This window comes from Molossus molossus, unplaced genomic scaffold, assembly GCF_014108415.1.
Source record: "Molossus molossus isolate mMolMol1 unplaced genomic scaffold, mMolMol1.p scaffold_m16_p_6, whole genome shotgun sequence".
Taxonomy (NCBI): Eukaryota; Metazoa; Chordata; class Mammalia; order Chiroptera; family Molossidae; genus Molossus; species Molossus molossus.
Window position 1 is genome coordinate 108,448,921 of NW_023425399.1, and position 26,834 is coordinate 108,475,754.

General features: G+C 37.2%; 1 protein-coding gene across 4 annotated transcripts in view; it reads right to left on the bottom strand.

The window, feature by feature from the left end:
- Window positions 1-26,834, bottom strand: part of PIGN (phosphatidylinositol glycan anchor biosynthesis class N) — an 85,342-nt gene that overhangs the window by 17,290 nt on the left and 41,218 nt on the right. For 3 of the 4 annotated variants that reach the window (XM_036245378.1, XM_036245375.1, XM_036245377.1), the window contains 10 exons: window positions 25,449-25,548; window positions 25,253-25,345; window positions 24,232-24,323; window positions 17,738-17,846; window positions 15,377-15,485; window positions 11,605-11,740; window positions 5,941-6,043; window positions 3,970-4,056; window positions 1,393-1,448; window positions 1,012-1,087 (listed from right to left, as the gene is read on the bottom strand). In XM_036245378.1, coding sequence (XP_036101271.1) covers window positions 1,012-1,087; window positions 1,393-1,448; window positions 3,970-4,056; window positions 5,941-6,043; window positions 11,605-11,740; window positions 15,377-15,485; window positions 17,738-17,846; window positions 24,232-24,323; window positions 25,253-25,345; window positions 25,449-25,548 — 961 coding nt within the window. The remainder of the gene's footprint in view (window positions 1-1,011; window positions 1,088-1,392; window positions 1,449-3,969; window positions 4,057-5,940; window positions 6,044-11,604; window positions 11,741-15,376; window positions 15,486-17,737; window positions 17,847-24,231; window positions 24,324-25,252; window positions 25,346-25,448; window positions 25,549-26,834) is intronic. The other variant, XM_036245376.1, reaches the window with a different exon arrangement.

Genomic DNA, 26,834 nt, shown 5'->3' on the forward strand with positions numbered 1-26,834 from the left:
AGTTGGCCCTCCATATCCACAGCTTCAACGAACCATGGATTGAAAATATTTGGGGAAAAGAAGTTACTCTGTTGCTGATATGTACTATGTAGTTAGGCCTACAATGGTTGCAACTGTACTGCAAATGTACAGACTTTTTCTTGTCATTATTCCCTAAACAAAACATTGCAACAACAAATTACACAGCATTCACACTGTGTTAGGTATTATAAATAATCTAGAGATGATTAAAGTAATCAAGAGGATGTGTATAGGTTACATGCAAATACCACACCACATTATACAAGACACTAAAGCATCCATTGATTTTGGTACGTGTGAGAGGGGTGGGGGTCTTGGAACCAATCCCCCTCGGAGTCCAAAGCGAGGACTGTACTAACCACGTAAAATGTGCCAGGCATTATGACAATGAGAATAAGATGAGCTAAATGACCCTAGAGAAAAAGGGAAAGCACATGAATTAAATCCCACCAGAGAGTATGAACCCCTGATGAACCCAGAATTAGTCATAACTGGTATCCTCAGCACCCAGCTGGTGCCTGGCATGTTACTGAATGCAAGCAGTCAATGACATATCTGTTGAATGAATGAATCATTCTAGGCATACGGACGATGAGAAAAGATTACAGCACGCTGACAGTCTTGAGGGTGGGGAGCATGGATCGGGGAAACATAGGTCTTGAGGAGCAAGGCAGTTTGATCTTTACTGTGCTTCACCACAGGTTTCAATCACCTTTGATCGCACTTCCTGGGACTAAAACAGAATTTCTACTCTTTTGAAGTTTAGTGAGCTTAAGAGTAAAGCAAAAAGATTTAATTATATTTTGGAGTAAAGGCTAGAGGGTCCCACCTCCCGTTCTGCAGTGTCTCAGACGGTTTCTTCTTTCCATGCTATTTAACTTTGTCACAATGGCTATATGTAACCTTAATGTCACATAATACTACATAATCTTGTTATAATGAGTTCATCATATTAATAAATCAGTATCTTAAGAAAAGAAGAAAACGAACCTTCCACAACATCAGGGCTCCCATCACAAAAGGACTAAACACGGTCAGAAAGCAGTAGACAGAGGCAAGATCAAAGCTAAGGAACCAACATAAAGAAAAATGATTTTAGAATTCACACTGTAACTTTAAAAGAATGTCTGCTAAAGAGGATGTTTAAACAAATTTCCTGAAATCTATACTTACTAAAACAAGAGCATACAAGGAACATTATGAAGCCACTAAAATGAATGAGAAAGGCTTACATGTGCCGACACATACCAATCTCCACAACGTATCCTTCGGTATAAAAAGCAAGTACAAAAATCTCAATCTGCATTACTTTTTGGAGATATATATATATATATATATATATATATATATATTGTTTTCATTTAAAATTACCTGTTAATGGAAGCTATATTCCCAGTTCCAAAAAATGCAGTCACTAAGAAGAAAACCTAAACAGAGTTAAGGAAATGCCAAAACAAGACAGAATTCATATACATTTTTTTTTTTTTCATTTAGAAAAGATATGTCTTTTCTACTATGAGGGCAATTTGCTTTCTCAGTTGTACATTTGATCAGAAAGTGCTGTAAAGGAGTGGTCTACCCTACCTTCTTCAGAAAGAACCAGGCTGAAGAGGCAGTGGACTAGAACAATGACACCTGGGAGGGCATCCTCACTAGTCACTAGTATCCTTGGGAAGGTTAGCACTTTCCTCTTCTCTAACATAAGCAAGCAGGATGATTGTGTCTACGGTTGGCCGCTAGTGATTTCTTTCAAGAGGAGAGTGTAGACATAGTGCATGCAGCAGACAATTTCAGCTGAAGTACTATTTCAGTTCATAGATGCTTGCTGTGTGCCTACTATACAAATAAATGTTTTAAAATAATTCAATAGAGAATGAGACATGAGAAACTGTTAACTATATTTTTGAAATTCCTTAAATTTACATTTGTATTCGTACTGAAATAGAAAGTAGGTGCTGCCCTGGCAGGTGTGACTCAGCTGGATGGAGCACTGTCCCAGGCACCCGAAGGTCTGGGGGTCAATCTTTCTCTTTCTCCCGTCCTCCCTCTCTAAAATCAATTTACAAATAAGTAGATATTAATCCTCTTGGCATCTAAAAAGTAACTGGTAGTGAAGTACTTAAAATATTGCCTGGCCCACTGAAAGGGCTCCACAAACGTTAGCTGTTTTCTTGTTACCAACAACACATAGACAGAAGTGGTATAGAAACACTGAAGATGAAGCGTGACTTATGATAGCTTTTCCTGAAAAAACGGTAACTGAGTTGGTGACTTAAGCCTTAAATGTACCCATGGATCTAGCCAACCAATCAACTAACCAACCAACATTTATTACATGGTGTTTATCAGAGACAGAGCTGGGCACTAAGAATATAAATATGAATAAAATAGCCTCCAACTGCTCATATGGTGACTAAGATTATGGTATGTAGAAGTATATGAGGGCATTTTAAGATAAACAGTGGGAAAATAAATGACATAGTCAAGAAACAGTAAATAGATTTGATAAAAGCTTAGGGCTTATTACAGACTATTCAGTGAATAATGAAGCAGGAAATACAGATTGGTGATACAGTAATAAAAAGCCTCGGCCCTGGCCGGTTTGGCTCAGCGGTTAGAGCGTCGGCCTGCAGTCCTGAGAGACCCGGGTTCGGTTCCCGCTAAGGGCATGGACCACGGTTGCAGTTTGTCCCCAGCAGTTTGTGCGGGTGGCAGCCACTCGATGTGTTCCTTTCACATCGATGTTTCTCTCTCTCTCTCTCTGTTCCTCTCTCTCCCTCCCACTCTACCTGAACAAAAAATAGAAAAATGTCCTCCGGTGAGGATAAAAAAAAAAAAAAGCCTCGGACTTTATTGTGGAGACAATGAAGAGCTGGTGAACATCTCAGGTGAACGACAGAGAAATACCAGTGACGGTGTGCTATTCGGATCAGAGATAAATCATTAGCGGCAAGAAGTATATAAATGGAGAGGAAAAGGTAGCAGCAACTATAGACTTTTCTTTCAAGGAGCTTGGAAATAAACAGAAAAGACACGATGAGATTATAATTTAGGGAGATGCAGGGTCAAGAAAAGCAGCGTTTTATGTGTGTGTGCTGAGTGGAAGGAGCCTGCAAAAACAGGGCAAGACTGAGGGCGGAAGCAAGAGGCGGAGGACAGCACGGCACACTGACGTTCTGCAGCCGCAGGGGCAGCCCGCGCAGTGGCGGGTTCAAAGGAAATACCTCCCTGTGGATTTCCTGAAGCTGGTCAGCCAGCCTTCCCAAAGTGAGACTTCATTCTGTCACGCTGTCTCTCAAACTTCTAATTCTAATAACTGTCACACACTATTGCCTCAGATGTGATCCAAAAACCTTGAGACAGATATGACATGACTACAGTATAGACTGCACGTAAAAAGGCAAATTAGGTTGGAGTTGGGAGTTGAGACTTTGACTTTAGCTATAATGTTTTAATTTTTTTTAAATGTGTGACATGTGTGACAAAATATTAACTGTTGATATATGGGTGGTAGAAATACACACACACATATTTGTTTCATTCTTTATGCCTTTCTAGTTTCAAAAAAATTTTTTTAATGTGAACTATGATGCCCAGCAAGTGTGGCGCAGTGGACTGAGGATCATCTCATGGACTGAGCGGTCCCAGTTCAATTCCTGGTCAGGGCACATGTCCGGGTTGTGGGCTTGATCCCTGGTAGGGGGCGTGCAAGAGGCAGCCGATTGATGTATCTCTCTCTCCCTTCCTCTCTCTAAAAAAATCACTAAAAATATATTAAAAAAATAAATAAAAATATGAACTATGAGAAAATTATGGTTGAGAGGGGGCTTAAATGTCCTCCAAGGTAATACCACTATTAAGTGATAGGCAGAAATGCCTCCCACATCTTCTTACTCCATTAAATGGGAGACTGTAGCAACTGTAAATAAAAGCCCAAACAAAGGATACAAGGAAAAAGGCCCTACGGATGTCTTCCAGACAGAGCTGTCGAAACGGGGTTGTATCAGCATTGTAGGAGAAATGGATACTGGTGACCTGGGAGAAATACGAACGGAACACATGAATGCAGAGTAACAGCTCACTTACTTCTACGCTCAAAGCAAACTTTTTAAGTTACAACTGCTAGAAAGATACCTTTTGCTAACAACAACAACAAAATCAACAACCGATGTTTCCCTATCGCTTAATCACGCTTTAATAAAGTCTGCCAAAAATATTTCTAATAATATACTGAACAGAACTGTAGTATTGCTGTATGTGTAATAAAAGTGAGAATTGAGCTTTTTCCTACCCTATATAAATGCTGCACTTTTAAATCCCTATATAGTTCTTCACTTTTCTAAGCCCTGATTTCTCAGAGTCCTGATCTTCTCAAACCAGGTATGGTATGATATTAAATAGCACAATAAAGTTAAATTTTTATCTATTTCTTTTCTTCTGTTAATTCTATTTGTAGAGTAATAATTTCCTCTCTATAAAAGAGCAAAATATTTCTGTCTTTGGTAAAATAGTCACTCGATTCCAAGAAGATGGGTGCATTCTTGCTTAATCCCTCTCACCCCCAGAAAAATCATGAGGAAGTTTAAACGGAGACTTTCCCTGTTCTCCACTCTCCATGTAACTGGGCCAATAAGTTCTTAGGATGCTTTAATACTCGTTTCTAGAAAAAGGAAGATCTGCTTTAGTTACAAAACTGCCATAAAAAATGACACAATAAACCTCATTTTAAAAGTTTATATTAAAAATTTTAATATTTAATATTAAAATTTTTAATATTTAATATTAAGGACAGCCTGACCATTTACTTAAATTTGATCAAAATGTATTGTTTTAATATTCCAGGATGGAAAGTTAAAAACCAGTAATTATTCAATATACTTCAATAAAGTTTCTTCCTTATTAAAATTAATTATTCTAAATTATCAATTCCTCTCTATAAACTCAACTGGAACCAGTTAAGAAGAGATCAACTATGACAGTTTTTCTGCAATATTCAGTTTATCTGACCTCAGTAAAACTGTAAATATTCTATCACCAGTTTCTCATAATTACATCAGTTCTAAAAAAAGGCAAAAGACATCAATTTAACTCTCTGTCTCAGGATAATAAAGATGTCCTTAAGATCTGATTGGCTCTGGCCCAGCTGGAGTGGCTCAGTTAGGCGAGTGTCGTCCTGTGCACTGAAAGGTTGCAGGTTTGATTCTCAGTCAGGGCACGTTCCTGGGTTGTGGGTTTGAGCTCCAGTTGGGACGTGTACAGAAGGCAACCAATTGGTGTAGCTCTTTCATATCAATGTTTGTTTCTCTCTCTCTCTCACTTCCTTCCTCTCTCTAAGCATGTCCTCAGTTGAGGATTAAAAAAAATCTGCTTGGCTTTTAGGAAATTCAAAGTATACTGTGATGGAAAAACAGTCCAAAATTTGGTCTGAGACCACAATCACTAACGTGACAGAAGAAGCATTTTAGATTAGGATTACTAGAAAGAGAAAAACAACCCAGGGAACATAAATGTCCCTATGATCAAATTCATGAATTGATTTATGACAACATAAATATTCTTCCAAGTAAAATAAATCGAAAGGAAGAAAAATTAGACGTAAAGAGAGGAAAATAAGGTAATAGTGCTTCTCCTCCATTCCTTCCCTATCTTGATGTTTCTTGTATCAGTGATTCTCAGATAATCTTTAAGAAAAGCCCATCCATAAAACAATAACATTATGCTTTTCTGTTAGAAGTAAAAAATTTCCTTACATACTAATTGCTTAACTTAATTATTAATTATTAAATTAATTACTAATGACTTAAATAGTACACAATTTTAAGTAGAAAGGAGGTTTAATGAAATCACATTGCGACATCCTTATATAATAGAGAGTATTCTAATTCTCAAATGACCGCAGCAGTGACTTTGACAAGCTACCTTCTGCACACAGGGAACACCAGAGAGTTGCAGGATTTCCTGCTCCATGTGCATCCAGATGAACATCAAACACGACAGTACTAGCGGAAAGAGGGCTTCATACCTACGAGACAGGTGGGTGGGGGAAAGCAGGAGGGTAACAATGAAAAGACAAAACGTTAAATTAAAATGCAAATTTATACTGAGAGGTCTTCTTCAAAATTAAAACAATCTTAATAATATTTCTAAGGCACAATATCACAAAACAGAAATTTTCTAGGTTTTCCAGAAGAAAAAAGTAGAAAAGAAACGCAACATTAAATATCAACTCCAACACCATCTTTTTTGGAAATGTATTACATCTTGAGATCATGACATGTTTAAAATAGTAAAGATACTTAAAAATTATCAATAAAGTAAATGACAGATATACACTCACACACATAAAAATTAAGAACAAGGTAAAAAGACAATTCCCAAGTTAAAATTATTAACATACATAGAACAAAAGCAAGACAAATGTCCCAAGTTTTTTAAAAAAATGGCTGCCATCCAAGAACATAAAACCCTCAAAAACAACAAAGAAGAGCCAATAAATACATAAAAATGTTTGACCTTACTGATCACTGATATGGAAATTAAAACAACAGGGAGATACCATATTCACTTATCATATTTACCTAAAGTAAAAAAAAAATACTGTTGACAAGCGTATAATGAAAAAAGAACACTCATCCTCTCTGTATAGGAATACCACAAGAACTTTTAAAACATGCAATACCTATTTAGTCAGGGACACTGACCTCTTTTCCCTCAGAAAGTCAAATAAAAAAAATTACAACAGTCAACACAACAATAGCCTCTGGTGTGAATGAATCAAAATTATACCTATTTTTTTTGTCAAATTGGCAAAAAATATATTTTTTGGTGTGCCACAAAAGTTTAGTAATCAGTTTACGTGTGCCATGAGATGAAAACGGTTGAGAATCACTGCTGTAACTGATAGCGTCATTTCTAGAATTCCCTGAGAACACAATCAGACACTCGCACTATAATCCCCTGGGAAGATGTCTGCTGCAATACTGTCTACCGAAGTGAAGAACAGAGAATAGCCTACTCTCCACAGGTGAGGATGGCACATCTCCAGGCTGGAGTATAAAGTGGACAGAAGAGAAATGCTCATGAGACAACCCAGTGACAGGCCTTTTCTGATCCTTTCTGGCCTTGGTTTGTGATAAGTGTTCCACTTTTGTAACCCCCAAAACTCTGCGACAGTACTTCACACCGTTTTAATAGTTTCCTTATGAGCCTCCCTGCTAGTTTGGACAACCCTTGTGTCAGTCTTGTCACCACTGTAGGCCTAGGTCACAAGCATCTGTTGAGTGAGTTACTTATCTAATTGGAAGTCACAAAACAAAATCAAACAAACCAATGCAAACAAGCAAAAAAAATCCTTTATTTCTCTTTCAACTTTTTCAACTATTGAACTCTATTCCTTCCATATGGTACTATTTTCTAAACATGAGAAAGCAAAAGAAAGAAAATAAACTCTACCACAGATCATAAAACTAAAGCAATAAAGACTGGGCAGAAGGAACATTTGGGGTGAGAAAGCACACATCATCACTTGGCCCAGAAGACTTAGAAGGCCCAAGGATGAAGAGACAATACAAACACAAGAAAATATCAGTTTAACAAGCACAGAAAGTTATACAAAGCTAGGTCATTTTGACCCGTTAAAATAGCATTTGATATTCTTATTTTAAAATGAAAATGCCAATAGTGTGAGGACTAGAATGACACAGGCCCCTCCAAGGCCATGGTGCCACTGGAAATTGGCACTGTTCTTAGGTAAAAACAAACAACAGTCCTACCTGTGGCCCACCAATGCTACACATCTGAGAAGTGAACAAAGTAATCTACACTATGTAAAAAACATATGCATAAAAACATAACTCAAAATATGATCATAAAAAGTGGAAATAAAGAAAATTATTAAAAATAGAGGAATGGCTAAATAAATCAAGGGGCATCCATATCACAGACTATTAAATATCTATGAAAATGATGGTTAGGAAGCCTATGAGCCACATGGGAAAATGTTTTTAAAATAATGTTAAGTAGGAAAAAGAAGATACAAAATAGCACATGAACTTTGATTAATATTATGCTAAAAAGACAAATACAGAGGTAAGACTGGAAGGAAACACCACCGCATCGATGGAAGGGGTGAGGTTAACAAATGATCTCCCCCTTATCCTTACTCCCAAAATGTGACTATATTAGTTTTACAGTGCTTTAAAAAAAAAAAAAATAATTGAAAGACAAAGATTTCGAATACCTGTGTGCTAGCCATGCTTTAAGACTTAGTTCAACTCCCCTTGAGTCCGGGAAGGCACCGACTCAGCTCCCTACTGCAATTCTTTCTCTCGTCAGTCTTTATATCACACAATTCACAACTTAAATAACTTAATCATGGCATTTAGTAACTGTCTAACACTGTAAAATACAGTCCTTATTTTGCAGCAGCCTCGGACTGCGACTGCACACCTGGGCACACTGGCTGTTCTGCCTGAGGGCTGTCTCGTGCTCAGGACACTGGCGAGGTGAAAGAAAAGAACACGTGTTGGTTAACTCAATCCAGAAGGTGTACTCTGAGTGGAAGAGGACTGTAAATTCTTAAATGGTTGCAGTTATATGTGAAATTATTCTTTCCTAAAATACAAAAACATAAATTCTATAGTTCTACATACAGTGCTATAGATTTATGCCCTTTCAAAAACTATAAAGGATGATTACTTTTTTTTGTAATATGTAGATGAAGAAATCCGATAAAGACAGTTTCCTATGGGACTTCAGACAATCAATATCTTGTATAAAGTCTGCATATCTGAATTAATAAACTGAAACACCGGTAAAATGTCATCATGGGCTCACAGTGTACATAATAAAATCATACTAAATCGGAATCTGCTGGTTTGGTCTCTGCAAATCGAACAGAGCTGAAAGGCATCTAACTTCCTATTATAGTGTGGTAAGGGATCATGTAAACAAGATTTCAGAAGGAAAAGTTAACCAACTTAAGGGAACTATTTTCAAGTATTACAACAGCTCCATTTGGATAAAAATAATTAAATGCTAATTTAAAACAAATCTTCATAAAATCAAGGATGCACTGTTTGTTAGAATTTAGGATTACTATCACTGTCTTTCTGTAAAGTAATAAAACTGCATTTCTTGTAAATATCCTACAATTCTGATGATTCACTAATTTCCAGAGAACTCTCCAGGTTACCTAAAGTGGTGATGTGAAACAATCACGTGGACTGTTTTGCAAAACTGATTTGACACTGAAAATGCACTGACTGAAATTATTAGACTGTGCTATTTCAGGTTGATCCCCGGCCCTGGTCGGGGTGCAAGCAGAAGGCAACCAATCAATGTGTCTGTAACATCTATGTTTCTCTCTCTCCTCTCTCTCCCCTCTCCCTCTTCACTTCCACTCTCTCTAAACAAAAACCAATGGAAAATATATCCTTGGGTGAGAATTTAAAAAAAAGAAAAAGATGCCCTGGCTGGTTTGGCTCAGGGGTTAGAGCGTTGGCCTGTGGCCGGAGAGACCCGGGTTCAGTTCCCGCTAAGGGCATGTACCTCAGTTGCAGTTTGACCCCGGCCATGGTTGGTTGTGCGGGTGGCAGCCACTTGATGTGTCCCTTTCATGTTGATGTTTCTCTCTCTCTCTCTCTCTCTCCCTCCCACTCTGTCTGAACAAAAAATGGAAAAATGTCCTCGGGTGAGGATAAAAAAGAAAAGAAAAAGAAAAGAGCTTATGGATTATTAAGTGACTGTGTAGAATATACATAAGTTTCTGGACCCTCTAAACATTTACTTCCTAAGGCAACCTCTGGGTGTGATCTCTTAATGCAACTCATGTGTCTCTCCAAAATGGTGGGTTAGAACAGAAATGATTTTATATTCTGATATCTTATCTAGACCAAAAACTGCATATATTCTGATTCACATCCACATTTACATATTGATAGAGTCTGATTATAACTAAATTGCTTATTCTATAATTTCACCAATAAAGGGAAAAAAGGTGAAGAGTTTTAGGGTCTCATTATGTTGATCACTCTTAAGTAAGAATATGCTGACAGACTTCAAGTCTTATTTGACAGTTCAAAGTTCTATGTTGGAAAGCAAGCCCGTCTAAGATCTTATCAGGTAACTGGTAAAAATGTCCCTGTTGCTTATATCATCTCTTCACTGCTGTGGCCCAGACCTGTTTGTGCAGAGAGAAATGAAGACAGGATGTGTAGGGAGCCTTGGTCAGAGGGTGTCTGGCACCCACTGGATCACCTCTTATCTGGGGAATAGAAGAACTCCTGGGATCCAGGTTACTTAGGACGTTAGGGTCTACTAGGAAGATTTTGAGAACATCCTTCTAATTCTGAATTAGGACAACTGAGTTTTCCCAAAAAAAAAGAACCCAAGTCTTGGACACAAAATGGCTTTACAAAATCATCTAATGTGGGAATAATCCATTGACAGCACAATGGTGAATCCCTAGGTTCAGTCTAATTAAAACCAAATCCTGTATTTGGGCCAAACTATGAGAGGTGGTTATTCAATTTGTTTGTTCTATTCCGTGTTTGTGATAATGTGTACATTTCTCATCCTCATAAGGATTTAAGTAAGGAGATAAAATTCAAAAGCAAGTGAAGAATTTTTTTTTTTTATCCTCACCCGAGGACATTTTTCCATTTTTTGTACAGATAGAGTGGGAGGGAGGGAGGAAGGGAGAGAGGGAGAGAGAGAGAGAGAGAGAGAAACATCGACGTGAAAGGGACACATCGAGTGGCTGCCACCGCGCGACCAACCAGGGCCGGGGACAAACTGCAACCGAAGTACATGCCCTTAGCGGGAACCGAACCCGGGTCTCTCCAGACCGCAGGCCGACGCTCTAACCGCTGAGCCAAACCGGCCAGGGCATGCATTCTTTAACTTTTGGGAAAATATTAAAAGTCTTCTGAATCAAAAGGCATATTTAGACTATGATACTTGTAATAGTAAAAATAAAAAGAAAATATTAAATTCAAAGAGAATGAATAAATCAAAGCATAATATAAAGCACATAAAAGAAATGCAACTAAAACTAAAATTCTTGTCCTGGCTGGTGTGGCTCAGTTGGTTGGGCCTCATCCTGCAAACTGAAAGGTTACTGGTTCAATTCCTGGTCAGGGCACATGCCCGGGTTGTAGGCTTGATCCCTGGTAGGGGAGGGAGCTGATTGATGTTTCTCTCTCTAATTGATGTTTCTCTCTCTCTTGCCCTCTCCCTCTCTCTCTAAAAAAAAATCAATTAAAACATAAATAAAAAAATGAACTAAAAGTCTTCTAAGTCAATGTTTGAGACTTAAAATATCTCCGTAATCAATAAGAATTTTCTAATACTAAAGTAAAATGTCATTTTAGCAACTTCAGGAACTAAATAGAAAAACAGAGACAATAGATAATACCGTGAAAATAATATGAAAAAGAAAAATGAAGATTATGGTTCAAGTTATATACAGTTTCTACAGAGTAGAAAATATTTATACTTTATTCCTCAAGATTTATACAACATTTTTCATTTCCAGAAGTTAAATACCCATAGAGAAATGCCAACATATTATCTAAAACTTGCCACTCTAACAGAAGGTTTAGAAACAGCTGGTACCCGGTGCTCAGCAGCAGGTAGGTGGACATGGAGGAGACGAGTATGCTGAACAGCCGCTCGGACAGGCTCCGGGGACTCAGCAGGGGCACGACGAAGGAGGAGCCTGCAAGGAACACGCGAGGGTCAGTCCCAGGCACACGACCTGTGAGTTCAGGAGCACTGAACAGTCTATAATCACAAATGACCCTACTGTTTGTGTGACCGTTACAGTGAGGCTATATCTGCCCTAATCATTTCTGTAAGACATTTGAAACTTCCTACTTCTAATTAAAATGACATTTCATCATTTCAACCAAATTTTGGCTCAGATTTTCTCAATTTACATTCAGTCTCACTCCCTATAACATTAGCTCCTAAATGAATAACTTGTTCTATAAATAATAAAAAAATATTCTTCAAGATTCAATAACTCTTCGCTTAATTAGGCATTTAGTTCAAAAGACCACTTACTCCCCAGAAATTGATTTTTTCTAACCCCGCCCCTCCTGGTTTTCCCACTGCAAAATATTCACTGAGAGTTGTAGTGTGCTTAGGAAATTAGAGACAGTTTAAAAGGATTTCACCACACATGAGAATTGTAATAAGAATAATCATAATAGCCTGGCTGGTGTGGCTCGGTGGTTCAGGGTCAAACCCATGCACAAAGAGGTTCCCGTTTGATTCCTGGTCAGGACACATGGCTGGATCCCCAGCAGGGGGTGTGCAGGAGACAACCAATCGATGTTGATGTTTCTCTCTCATCAATATTTCTATCTCTCTCCCAGCCTCTCTCTAAAAATCAATAAAATCATATTTTAAAAAAGTAATCATAATAAATGAACTAATCTTTTCCCACAGCATAAGAAAGCCACTACTTCAGTGGGAGGACAGATGAGAGGGGATGGAAATGTATGTAACTTCCTACTTCCTCTAGTTAGGATGGCAATATGCCCGGAGTTAAATATCCCAGAGAATGGAGACAGATGACCTGTGATGGAATCCTGGCAAGATCACTTGTTAAGTGTTTAACCATGGGGCATGTAAGCAGTATTTCCACCTGTCAAGTAGAGATAATGTAAAAAGTGGCCAAGTTTAAATACAATTTCACCTAGAAAATGTTCCCTGAGCATAGTGCATTGGGTACAGCAGGTGCTTAATAACTGTTAGCTGCTATTGTTATTACTAGTCAACATCTACTAAGTTAAATGTAAAGGTTATAGCATTCAAAGTCAAGTCACAGCAAAATTTAAGACCATGCAAGTTATATTTATAATACGTTTGGACAAATACCTTCTAATTTTTTTCAGAGGTGTGGTTCTAGTAAGGTTATCATCACCTGACACATATTTTAACACAGAAATAACACAGTATTTCCTATTTAAAAAGCCAGTTCGAATGAGACCTCTTCTGTAAAACTGTATTTACTATCCTCGTTTTACACCTTTGTCTAAAGGACTGATGAGGTCTAAAGGGGAAATGAGTCCCCATTCTGAATGACAAAGGTTAGAACCAGCTTCAGAACATATAATGTATTTGTGGATCATAGCATGTCAGTGAAAAATGCTCCCTGGAGCCTGACTGTGGGAAAGTAGTGCCTGGAAGAGATCTCTGGAAACTCTGCTGACCTACCTATGCGTTAACTATGTCATGCCTTGTACCATTTGGTAGCCATCCTCTGGTACCTAGCTCTCCTCATCCCAAGGAGGAAATATCTTGTTCAAAATATATGCCCAGTCTACAAGAGACTCACTTCGGATTTAAGGACATAAATAGGCTCAAAGTAAAGGGATAGAAAAAGATAGTCCATGCAAGTGAAAACCAAAGAAAGCAAAAGGTAGTAATAGTTATATCAGATAAAATAGACTTTAAGCCAAGAATAATAAAAAGACACGAAGAAGGTCATTTATAATGATAAAGGGGTCAATCAGTAAGATATAACATTAATAAATATATATGCACCCAACATTAGAGCACCTAAATATATTAAGCAAATATTAACAGATCTGAAGGGAAAAACAAGTAACAATACAATAATAGTAGAAGACTTCAATACCCCACTTTCAGCAATGGGTAGATCATCCAGAGAGAAAATCTACATGGAAACATTAGTCTTAACCATCTATTAGATCAAACAGACCTAACGGAAATCTACAGAACAGTCCACCCAACAACAGCAAAACATACCTTCTTCTCAAGTGCACACAAAACATTATCCAGGATAGATCATATAATGGGCCACAAAACAAGTCTTAGCAAATTTAAGAAAACTGCTGAAATCATACCAAGTATCTTTACTGAAGACAACTGTATAAAACTAGAAATCACAACATGATAAAAGTTGGAAAATCTACAAATTAAATAATACACTCCAGAACAACCCCCTAGGTCAACAGAGAGAGAGAGAGAGAGAGAGAGAGAGAGAGAGAGAGAGAGAGAGAGAAAACATATATCAAAACAAACGAAAATGCAAACATAATATACCAAAGCCTATGGCATGCTATAAAAGCAGTTTTGAAAGAAAAGTTTATAATGATAAATGCATATATTAAAAAATAATAAATAACCTAACTCTGTGTATCTCTGATATTATAGTGATACACAGGAGCATAAGAGACTACTGAACAATTATATGCCACCAAATTAGATAACCTAAAATAAAAGGACAATTCCTGGAAACATACAACCTACCAAGACTGAATCAGGAAGAAATAAAAAAATCTGAACAGACTGATAACAAACAAGGAGATTGAATCAGTAGAAAACCTCCCAACACAGAAGCGCCCAGGACCAGATGGCTTCACTGGTAAATTCTATCAAACAATTAAAAAATAATTAATGCCAATTCTTTTCAAACTCTTCCAAAAAATGAGAGTAGAGAACAATTCCAAAGTGATTTTACTAAGCCCGTAGTAGCCTAATACCAAAGCCAGAGGACTCTACAAGAAAGAAACTGAAGAACAATATCCCCAATGAATATAGGTGTATAAATTCTCAACAAAATATCAGCAAACCAAATTCAACAATACATTAAAAGGATCACACACCACGGCAGGGTGGATATAAGGTAAGGCTTATAAGGTATACAACTTATTCATGCCAGAAAGTTAAAAAGTGCCGAGGAAAACATAGGAGGCCTATTGACAAGCTAGCTTGAAGAGGCTCTCTCTTTGGCTAAGTCTGAGAAAATGACAGCATCAAAATATCAACGGTAATGAATTACAAACCTTGGAAAAAGACAAGCCTCTGGGTCCACAGTAATAGATAGATAAGCGAATGGATGGATGAACTGAAAGGAAGGGAGGATTCCTGCAGTGGGAGTGTTCGAGCTAGAAAACAACTTGTATATCATGACACAGACTCGAGAAGGAAAGACGTATGAACAGATACTAAATCTAGGGATAAATCTTGATGAAAAGATATTTGATGGTCTTAGAGTGTTATAGATGATTTATTATTTGCAAAGGAAGTGGAAAACAAAATATACTGTTTTCTGGAATCACATACTTTTATCAGATGTGAATAAATATACAGCCTTATCATGTCATAAACAGTCTATCAAGTAATTCCTATTAATATATGAATGTTCATAAAGGTTCTAATTTTCTTTGTCAAATGCCAGCAAGATAGAATACCTTTTATTAATATTTTTATTTTTCTGTAACAAAATTGTCTTTCAATAATAATAATATAGATGTAAATGGGTAATTGTTAACAATGATTTGATGTAAAGTTACCTCATTTGGTTTGATTGACCTCTTACCTAATATTATCCAGCTAACAATCTGATTAAAAAGAGGAAGTCCTTGTTTCTTAAGTAGGTTATTATGGGTGCTATACACAATATACATGGAAAGCACTGTGCCCAGCATCTGAAAACAAATACAAAACACATAAATAAAGGAGGTGGTGGGAGACTGATTTTCATAAGAATATTTCAAAAAGTGCTTGGACAACTGGGATCTGGCAAAAATGCCACTGAGATTGGCCCAGCTCACCAAGGCTGAGAGTTAGAAGTCTTAACCTAAGCAAGGTCATCCTTTACAAGCATGAGATGAGGCATTTTACACTTTCAAAAGTATTTCAGCATACATTATCACACTGTTTCTACCTAGAAATATTCATGAGGAACCTTAAAGTTTTCCTAAATCATAATGCAGCGGGTGAAGTGTATATAGTTTAGTGTATGTGGTTTGGTGCCTTCCACCTCCGGTTCTCACTCACAGTCATATCCATTTATTCAGTCAACACAGGTCTGTGGCCCGAGTACTCACTTGGTACTTGGAATACAAGGAGTACAACATTCTTCAGGGAATATACATAAACTAGCTGGTAAACTATAGCTTACATGCCAGGGGCCTGTTTTTAGAAATACTGTTTTATTGGATCATAGTCCCTCCCATTCACTTACATGTTGCCTATAGTTCCCTTTGCACTGCAGTGGTAGAGACGAAAATTTACGAAAGACTCTAAATGGCCCTAAAGCCTAAAATCTTTACAATCTGGCTCTTTAGAGAAATGATTGCTGACCCCTGAACTAGTGGATTGCCATTTTAAGAAATACACTAAATATGGCTGTGGACAATGTAAAGCCTCTTAGAGAACAGATTAGCAAACTCACCACCAAATCCCAAATATATATTTAATTTGCTGTTATATCTTTAGTGAAGGAAGAAGGAAAAAAGTGCTGTCAATAAAGCTATGACACAATCCTAGGATCCTTTCCACTGTAAGACACACTTTCATTTCAGATATGTTAAAATGTAAAAAGATGCGTATCTTGGAATCAATGAAAAATATGGCACACAGTTCAGGAATTAATGCAAACTAATCAAGTTAATATAAAGAGAAATTTTGTAATAGATGTACCTTATGCTTGGGGTATGTCTAACAAAGTACATAAGAATTTTCACATGATATTCTTTGCTCCTACAGAGTGCAATTCAGAAACATTTACTTCTGCCAAAGTACTGTGTATTACTGGTGAATTCTGTCAAAGCTGCTATGGGCTTCAGTGAAAAGCCAGTCAGTGTAGCATTTAAAATGACTCCAATGGCTTGACAGCACCCTTGACAAAACACTTCTTGTCTTTTTATATGTTCTCTGCTGTTCTTCGAGAATGACATCTTTTAAATGTTGCATTATTTCAGAGTGTTCTTGGAAATACTTTCTATTATCCCAGCTTTGTTCTGAGTTAATTTTTTGATTAGACTCATAAGGTTTTCTTGGTCAGTGTGCTAGATGTAGTTAAAAAAATATTTTCCCACCCTGGCCAGTTTGGCTCAGCGGTTAGAGCGTCGGCCCGTGGACCAAAGAGTCCTGGGTTCGGTTCCCACTAAGAGCATGTACCTTGGTTGGTTTGTCCCAGCCCTGGTTGGGGTCATGTGGGTGGCAACCACTCGATGTGTCTCTCTCACATCAATGTTTCTCTCTCTCTTTAAAAAAAAAGTTTTTTTCATTGTTTAAAAGGAAAAAATGTGGTTTCCATTATTATCTACCTATCAATTTATATAGTATGACATTATAATCTCTAATTCTCACAACACTATTAGATGTTATCTCTACTTTACAGATTAAACACAGACTAAAGTTCTATTATTGAAAATCACACATGTAGAATGCAACATAACTGGAAACTGATTCGATAGTGATAAAGTTCACTGTTCTTTATACCACACCAAAGCCACCAACCAAGGTGACGTTTATTTTCTCAAGGACATTGTCTAAAGTCTTAAATTGGCGATTCTTCATATGAGCATACTCAGGGGCTGCCTTCACGTCAGAGAAGCTTACCTTTTTCCCAGCCCAGATGAGGACAACACACAATCTCGATCTAGAGGAGGCCTTTTCAGCTCAACTCTTGGTCAGTACAGATAGCTCTCATACCTCCTTAACTGGCCCTCAGGGCATCTCTCAGCTGCCTTCTGTTGACCTTTCTGCTGTTTCATACTTTTAGAGATTATATTTCCATATTATATCTTAAATAGAAGACTCTCTTTTTAGCTGGTATGTACTGGGCAACTTAAACATGATGACGTCTTAAGAACAATGTAATTAAATACAATCGTAAGATACATTTTGGTATATCAATAGTATAAGATAGTGTTGACAATCAGTAACTAACCTGTAACAGATGTAAAAATAGCTTGTCACTTACAAAACCATCTTTTCTTTTTATGAGAGATGGTACAACAAACAGGGACAGCAGAAGGACCAGCAGGCCTGCACCCATTCTGTTTGAAAACACAATTCACAATTTCAAATTTTCTTAAGATGCTAATGGACCACAGAGCATTATGAAAATATTAGACATTTGACTCTAACAGAGAACTTCTCAGTCATTTGGTTTAATCAAGATGAAGTAGAAAAATGAATACAAAGCTATAATAGGAATAAAAATCTTGGGATAAAGATATTATAGGGGTGGGGTTACTTGTAACTTCTTATACTTTTAAAGTATTTTTTACCTTCTCTAATTTGATTTTTAAACCTTTAATGCATACCAACTACCATATTTCTTATCTTGACTTTGACAAATGTATCAAAAACAATATAAAAGATAGCTAAACAGTATTTAAAGTATACATTTTTTTATTATGAGCACTTACTCATACAGAAACGATCTACATTTTTAATTCACGGTATTCCTAGCAGGGCAGACTGCTCCTTTCTGTCACTGACCCTGTTGCTTTCCTCAGCAGTCACAAAGGTAGCATGGAGGTGAGGCATTTGTACAGTAATAAAACAAGAAATTATGTTTTTCAAGAGCACCAGGTACAGTATGGTTCCTGAAGTTGAAGGAGTAAGTATCAAGGAAACGGAATGTTGATTCCTAATATTGAGCTCTATTTCTCACCTTCTAAAATCTAAGTAAAATAGGACAACTGAAATTATTTTGAGGACAGAACCTGGAACCCAGCAATATAACAGAACTAAGAGAAAAGGAGTTAGGTTAAGAGAAGCATGAATGAGCAAAAAGGCCATGCTCAGGAGGATGTGAGCTGGAATTCCCAGGAAAATGCTCGATCTTTTTATTTTATTTTATTTCTTTTATTGATTTTAGAGAGAAAGGAAGGGAGAGAAAGAGAGAGAGAGAGAGAAATATCGATGAGCAAAACGTCGACTGGTCACCTCTTACATGCCCCCCACTGGGAACTGGGCCCACAATCTGGGCACGTGCCTTGACCGGGAATCAAACCAGCGATGAGACTGAGCCACACCAGCTGGACTGCTCGATCACTTTTGTTTTGATTCTTCTAACGCTCTCTTTGAGAATCATAAAGGAAAACAGGCAGTAATATGTTCACGTGAATTACCTTTAAAACCGTAACTTACGGCAGTGGTTCTCAACCTTCCTAATACCGCGACCCTTTAATACAGTTCCTCATGTTGTGGTGACCCCCAACCATAAAGTTATTTTCGTTGCTACTTCATAACTGTAATTTTGCTAGTTATGAATTGTAATGTAAATATCTGATATGCAGGATGTATTTTCATTGTTACAAACTGAACAGAATTAAAGCATAGTGATTAATTACAAAAACAATATGCAATTATATATTGTGAACTATTTATTTCTAATTACAAATAAATAAAATTTTGTCTTGAAGCATGGTGTAGCATGGGTAACAGTCTTAATATAACAACAGAAGCCCTGGCCGGTTTGGCTCAGCAGTTAGAGCGTTGGCCTGCGGTCCTGAGAGACCTGGGTTCGGTTCCCGCTAGGGGCGTGTACCTCGGTTACAGTTTGTCCCCGGCCCTGGTTGGGTCGTGTGGGTGGCAGCCACTTGACGTGTCCCTTTCACGTCGATGTCTCTCTCTCTCTGTCTCCCTCCCACTCTATCTGAACAAAAAATGGAAAGAATGTCCTCAGGTGAGGATAAAATAATTAATTAATTAATTAATTTAAAAAAATATAACAACAGAAAACTACATTGCTCCATTATACATAAAAAGCCAACGTCAGTGCGAAGGTTGAGATTGCTTCTCTCTCACCAGATTGGAAATTCTCGGGGCAGTCTTTGCAAGAGCACAACAAATATCAACTTCCACAACAAGTCTACTTCTGTATTTAGACTTGATAACCAACAAGCTGGAATACCCGTTTCACAAAGATATGTTGTTGGAAACGGAAGAAGAAGGTGCAACATTGTCTCAGACAGAACAGGATATGACTGCAAACACTTGATCCAGAATTTTATAACTGGCATTGTAGAGAAATCAGTTCTCGCTGCATCACTGTTAATAAGTTCAATTAACTCTTCTTGTGCTGTCTCAGGAACATCTTCAACTCTGACTGTGAATGGGCTTCTGGCAAGTGCAAATAGGGTGTCAGGTAGATTTGGAAAGTATAATGAAATTTCATCTGCAAACATGTGCAAGTGTTCTTTCACAGAAATGAGCATCGTCATCCTTTTGTCTGGTTCAATGTCATGTTCCTCAAAGAAAGTAGGTAAGGAAGGGCAACATGTAAATTTTATTTTCATCCAATTATTTTGCAAAAACTGAAGTTTCATATGAAATGATCGGATCTTTTCAGACAAATTGAGGCATGTTGCATTTGGTCCTTGCAGTGATAAATTTAACTCATTCAAGATAGCAAAGATGTCAACCAAGTAAGTTATCTTCTGCAGTTCACTTTTATTGCTGAAAAGTGCTTCGAACTGCGGTCTTGCCTTCTGATTAAAAAACGTTTTGAGTTCATCATGAAGCTCAAAAACACGCTTTAAAATTTTTCCTGTCAACAACCATCTCATTTCAGTGTGAAATAGCAGAGCATTGTTTGGCACATCCAACTCGCACAGTTGCAAAAACAGTTGACTGTTTAAAGTGCTCGCCTTTACAAAATTGACAGAACTTATGATGCTTTTCATTACTTCTTGTAACTCTTGTGGCAGCGTCTTCATTGCTAATATTTGCCAAAGAATCATATAGTGAGTTCCGATGACTTTTAGTGATTCATTCAGCACCTAACATTGAAATCCAGATTGACATCCTAGCATAGCTGGAGCACCATCTGTGCAAACTCTACAAACCTTTTCCCAAGAGATCTTATGCTTTTTCAGAAATAAACCAACTGTGTCCAATACATCACATGTAGTAGTTGTCATTTCAAGAGGTTTGCAAAAAAGAAACTCATCTTTAAAGTCACCACCATTAATATACCTCACGTAAACCAGTAACTATGAACAGTTTGCAACGTCTGTAGATTCAAGCTGGATGCTAAATATTGGAAGTGGAGCAGATTTAATTTCCTGGATTACCTGATCAAGGATATCAGCAGACATGTCTCTATTATTCTGCGGACAGTGTTGTTAGATAAGGAAATTGCATTCAATTTCGTAACAAATTCGTCTCCGTTCATAACTCAAACAATGTCTTTGGCCACTGGCAACAGTAAATCCTCAGCAATGGTGTGAGGTTTCATAGCTCTGGCAATTCTGAGTGCCACCAAATATGAAGCTTCATCAGCTGCTACGTTTTGTTTGTGGTACTTGCCACCAGTGTCAAGTCTGGCTTTCTTGAGTCCATCAGCTTTGCTTCTAAAATAGTTGGTATCCTTGCCGGCAAAGCTCGGATGCTTGCTATCAAAATGGCATTTTAGTTTGGTCAGCTTCATAGATTTGGCTGATAGACCTTCACAACAAATAACACATTGCGGTTTCTCAATTCCTACTGTAATTATTGAGGTAAAACCATACTGTAAAAAATCCTCACTATATTTTCTTTTTTTTTTTTTTTTTTTTATCCTCACCCGAGGACACTTTTTCATTCTTTGTTCAGATAGAGCAGGAGGGAGAGAGAGAGAGAAACATCGATGTGAAAGGGACACATCGAGTGGCTGCCACCCGCACGACCAACCAGGGCCGGGGACAAACTGCAACCGAGGTACATGCCCTTAGCGGGAACCGAACCCGGGTCTCTCCGGACCGCAGGCCAACGCTCTAACCGCTGAGCCAAACCGGCCAGGGCCTCACTATATTTTCTTAACATTCCTCTCTACACAATCCATTGTCATGGGATGGTTTGCTAATGAAAATAATATGTAACAACAGCTTTAATAATACAGAAGATGATACATGGCATAGTTTAGTCAATATAGTTCATTCAAGTTTCCTATGATTTACCATTCTGTGTGTTTGTTTTTTTACATACCTGTTACTATCACAAGAGGGCAGAATTCACATCAACCACAGCTGAATATAAAAAACCAGTCAGCATCCAAATTAAGTTCCCATGGTACAGGTATTTTTTTTTTGCAGTAGTTGATGATTTTTCAGTACATGATTTTACATTTACCCGGTAATTATAATTCATAGCCCTGGCCGGTTTGGCTCAGCGGTTAGAGCATCGGCCTGTGGTACAGAGACACCTGGGTTTGGTTCCCGCTAAGGGCGTGTACCTCAGTTGCAGTTTGTCCCCGGCCCTGGTTGGTCGTGCGGGTGGCAGTCACTCAATGTGTCCCTTTCACATCGATGTTTCTCTCTCTCTCTCTCTTCCTCTCTCTCCATCCCACTGTTCTGAGCAAAAAATTAAAAAATGTCCTCGGGTGAGGATTAAAAAAAATAAATAAATAAAATAAAATAATTCATGAAGTGTCGTTTTTCCTCCAATACTGCTGCCTTCAACACAGTAGCAGCTCTCTACACATCTGTGACTCATAAGTACCTAAGTGGTCCACATAAGTATACAGTATGGCGCCAACCCCGTCACATACACCCTGTACAAATACAGGTGTATGTGACGGGGTTGGCGTGACGATGTCATCACGCCAGGTACTCGTATGTGGGCGTATCTGTATGTGGACGTGTCTGCATGTGGGCGGACCCGCCTGGAGACGGACAGAGGAGCGGTGTCTCGGTTCCTAAGACCATTGGAAATATGTGTCTTCCGATGGTCTTAGGTGACCCCTGTGAAAGGGTCATTTGACCCCCAAAGGGTCATGACCCACAGTTTGAGAACTGCTGACTTAGGGAAAATAGCCATGCACAATCGAGATTGTTTGCTTTTGCTTTTCCTTTTCCTTTCCCTTTAAAAACATAATTTAATATTTTACTGTATTGGCAAATAGGTTTCTACTGTACACACCTGGAGTAACAGGGATATTACAGCTATGTTGTATACATTTTTGCTTTTTCCTTTAATTTTACCCTTCCATGTTTCATATACCAATCTTTGTAATTTTCTAAAGGAGTTGATGTGAGAGATCAACTTTCTCCATGAACCAGGAGTCAAATAAAGAAGGTGCAAAAACAGCGATGAGGAAAGCAACACAAACTAAGTCACGGAGGAATTTAAATGAAGAAGTGCAGAGAGAAACAACAAAATCTCATGTTTTAACCCTGAATTCGTCTGTACTAGAATATGCAAGTGGCAAATTTCAACGGAGACCACTTGTACAACTTCTTTTCCTTGACGCATATAAATTCTGCCCACCTGTGTCATACTGCTCGAGCAAGACAGAGAGGCAGAGGCTGACGACAGGAGGGAAATGGGCTTCCGAGGTGACAGAACAGCTCACAGAGCAATAGAAAGCCAGAAATATATGAAAATGTTTGAATTCCTCTTCTCATACACTATTTATAGTTTATGACAGCTGCAAAATGTTTGCACTTAATAACACTAATAAAGTATATCTTAGCTAGTATGGTCTTAGAATGCAATACAATTATTCTGGGCTCGGCTAATACACTGACTGCCTAGAGTAATTCCTGCTCTATTCTATATTGGTATTCTCACAGAAATAAGATGAGTGTATTCATTTATAAATCTCACATAATTTAAAATTATCACATACTTTAAAAAATATTTAGTTAATCTTCCTTCAATTAAAAGTGACAAACCCTCATCTATTAAAAACTAGGTTAAAGTGCAAAAATATTGCTTATACAGAGTTCTAAAGAAAGTAACAAAGATGATTTCATAATTAGAAAATAAGAGAGAAAATGTTACATGAAATAATGATTGTTTAGCTTGCCAAGCACATGCACAAACACAAACAAAGCCAGTAGATTACTTGATAAGTAAGGTAAAAGCAAAGTTAACCAATTATGTTACAAATTTATTTGGGAAATACTGAGAGGAAATAAGTGTAGTAGTAGCATGGAGAATTCAGGAAAGGTATAGAGAATGTTCTAACAGTTAAAGTAATAAATGTGGGAAAGTTTTCTTCCCTGGAGATCTACATTCAGATTAGAACAGGAATTTCATTTTTCTAAGACTTAAAAGTATGGACACGCACAAAGGCAAGACAGAGATCACATCAGTGGCTTTCAGACCTTTTGTTTTGGCAATAGAACATTTTTTTCATATGAAAGCTTTTCCAGATTCCCCAGTATGCAAAGATACGGAAGCTTCTGAACTTTTGTGGGGGTGTGGTGGGGTGGGGAGGCGGTATTTTAAATTTGGCACAATGTCATTCTTGTGAAGGCCCAGAGGCAGCACAGGGACCTTAATGCCTCTTAGAGTCTGGGACAGAATTATGACTAATTTGATATTAATATTTTAACTTCCAGTTTGTTCATGTGATTTTAAACTCATGATCAAGTTCAGGTTCATATTTCATAGTGAGAAAAACAAGTGTATTGAAAATAAAATAAGTTAAAATATTGTTCATACACTAGGAAGATATCTGGCTTTCGTCCCACAACAGGCATCATTGGGAATACTGCCAGGAGCAAACAGAAGAAGATCCAACTCAGGGAGATGCTCTAAAAAAAAAAAAAAAAGTTATCTTTAGACTAATATGGTAGAGAAAACTGTCTTCATTGTTTCACAATAAGCTGAGAGATAGGTTATATTATTCACAAAGTTTCAGATGAGGAAACAGCTCAGAAATGTTAAAGTATATGCAGTATCAGCCTATGATTAGTAAATAAAATAGCCAGGTTTTTAACCTGGGCCTGATATTTCAAAGCAAGTACTTCCACCAATTTGTGTATATTGATTATATCTATAAGCAATTTTGCCTGCAATCATAATCAAATGATTGAGCTCAGGAGGGAAATTGGCAAAAACACTTTAGTAATTATTGTTTTTATGACAAAAATGATCAAAAATCCCACTGTCGAATTCTACAAGTTCTCCTAGCGGGGAGAGATACTTCTGTCTTCTTGCTACCTCCATCGAAAAGCACCAAATGGAAACACAAGCTTATTCTTTGTAGAAGCACATGTAATTCTCTATCTGGTGGAAGGAAGAAAATCAAGAGTAATTATATTTAAAAATAATCTATCATGAACACAGACTTCTCCAGAAAAGAGCGGAGGTGGCTCAAGGTCCGGAGGGAGGTGACTTCTGTGATCCGAGTTCAGAGCGCCGCACCACTACCACTGTGCTGGGCAGGTCCTCGGCTGCGCCATCATTCAGATACTTGGGGCTAAAGCCGTCTAGCAAGTGCTTCAGAGGACACAAGAGCTCTGCTTCTAAAGTATTTCAGTCACCACATGACAGGCTCATTTTGATATGAAAGTCTATGCAAATCACTGAAACCTTAAAGTAACCTCAGTCCTGTCAAAGGGACCAGACTCTTCATATAAGAGTCCACCTTTTTCTTTAGAAAGGAACAACTCCCCAAGTTAAACATGTATCAAAACAAAGTGGCTACTAATCTGTACAGTGTCAAAATGAGTACTTGTACCTTTGCGCGAGTCCACAGCTGAGTGATAAATGGCCAACCCGCAAATATAATAAGTCCAGCAGTAAGCATGTAACGGTAGAAAAAACTGAGAACCTAGTAATGCATTCCAAAGAAGAAATAAAAAGTGAGGTCATTTCCAAGGAATTATGTATATGTGAAAGAGATATGACATGTTGCAATGTGGTAAATTACTTACCAATACTTCAATTCCCAGGGCACAGGCTAACAGGTATCCCACAAAATGACTTGGGGGAAAGGCCAACAGTGATGCGACAAGGTCTTGAATAACGTGGTATCTGTTTAGCAAGATTATTTATAAAAAGATTATTTATACTCTATATTGAATTTAAAAATTAGGCCATATATAGCAAAAATAAAAACTTTGTGCAAAGCTATAATCAGGACATTTTCAATTCACAGATTATTGTAAAATGAAGAGAATCTCTAATAGATTTTTTTCAATGGCTTTACTGACCTATATCTTTTTTTTGAAATCTAGAAGTATTTTAGGGAAAAAATGTAATTTCTGAATTAATTTGATAGTAACAACAAAAATCTGCTTTTTTTTAAATAATAGTAATGACAATAAATAAGTCTTGTTTGGTCTTAGCTTAACCATACTCATGTTTATATAATTACAGATACAATATCAGAAAGAAAATACAGTGAACCCAAATGAATAAAAACTGAAAAACAATTTTTAACTCACCAAGGTTAATTTTATATTGATATCTCAACTGTCTTAATGAAATAAAGGTAAGTTTTTCTGATCTAAGTAGGGAAAATCTTAATTGCACTTTTTACTGAGCTAAATAACCTTTTCTGAACCCACTTTAAGATGTCACTAATCATACAGTAATTATAATTAAATATGAACTCATAACCATTTAAAATGTATTATATACTTGAGTACTTTTTATATTTCATTACTGGAAAAAAAATTTTGCATTTGTAGTGCATTATTAAGTAGGTAATTATAAACGTCAGTATCATTTGATTTATTACCTTTTTTCTAATTTAAAACAATGGCTACATAATGTTATCAAAACTACTAAGGTACCAAGTAGAAAAGAAAAGCTAACACCAGGCAGAAGAAGAATGTTTCTTTTGTTCATAACAGTGAACAAGCAGAGAGAGATAAGAGATGATTTTGTAAAATGATCTGGAAGATTTTTTTCTAGTGTCATTTACTCTGTTTAAAAATTTTTAGAATAAAAGGTTTTACTCTTGCAGAACCCCTTGGGATTCTGTAGTAAAACAGAATTTTCTGCAAGGATAAAACCTTTCATTCTAAAAATTTTAAAACAGAGTAAATGACATCAGAAAAAAAATCTGATTTAAATATTTACAGCAACCCCATTTCATTTAAATGAAGAAGTAACAGTATGTTCTTTTGTCAATGTCATTTTGCCTTACGTTTTAAAATGTTGATATTTTAAACTTCTTAATTTTTTATTTTATTTATTTATTCATGTTAATCCTCACCCGAGGATATTTTCCCATTGATTTTTAGATACAGTGGAAGGGAGGGAGAGGGAATAACACTGATGTGAGAGAGAAACATTGATGGGGTACCTCCCAT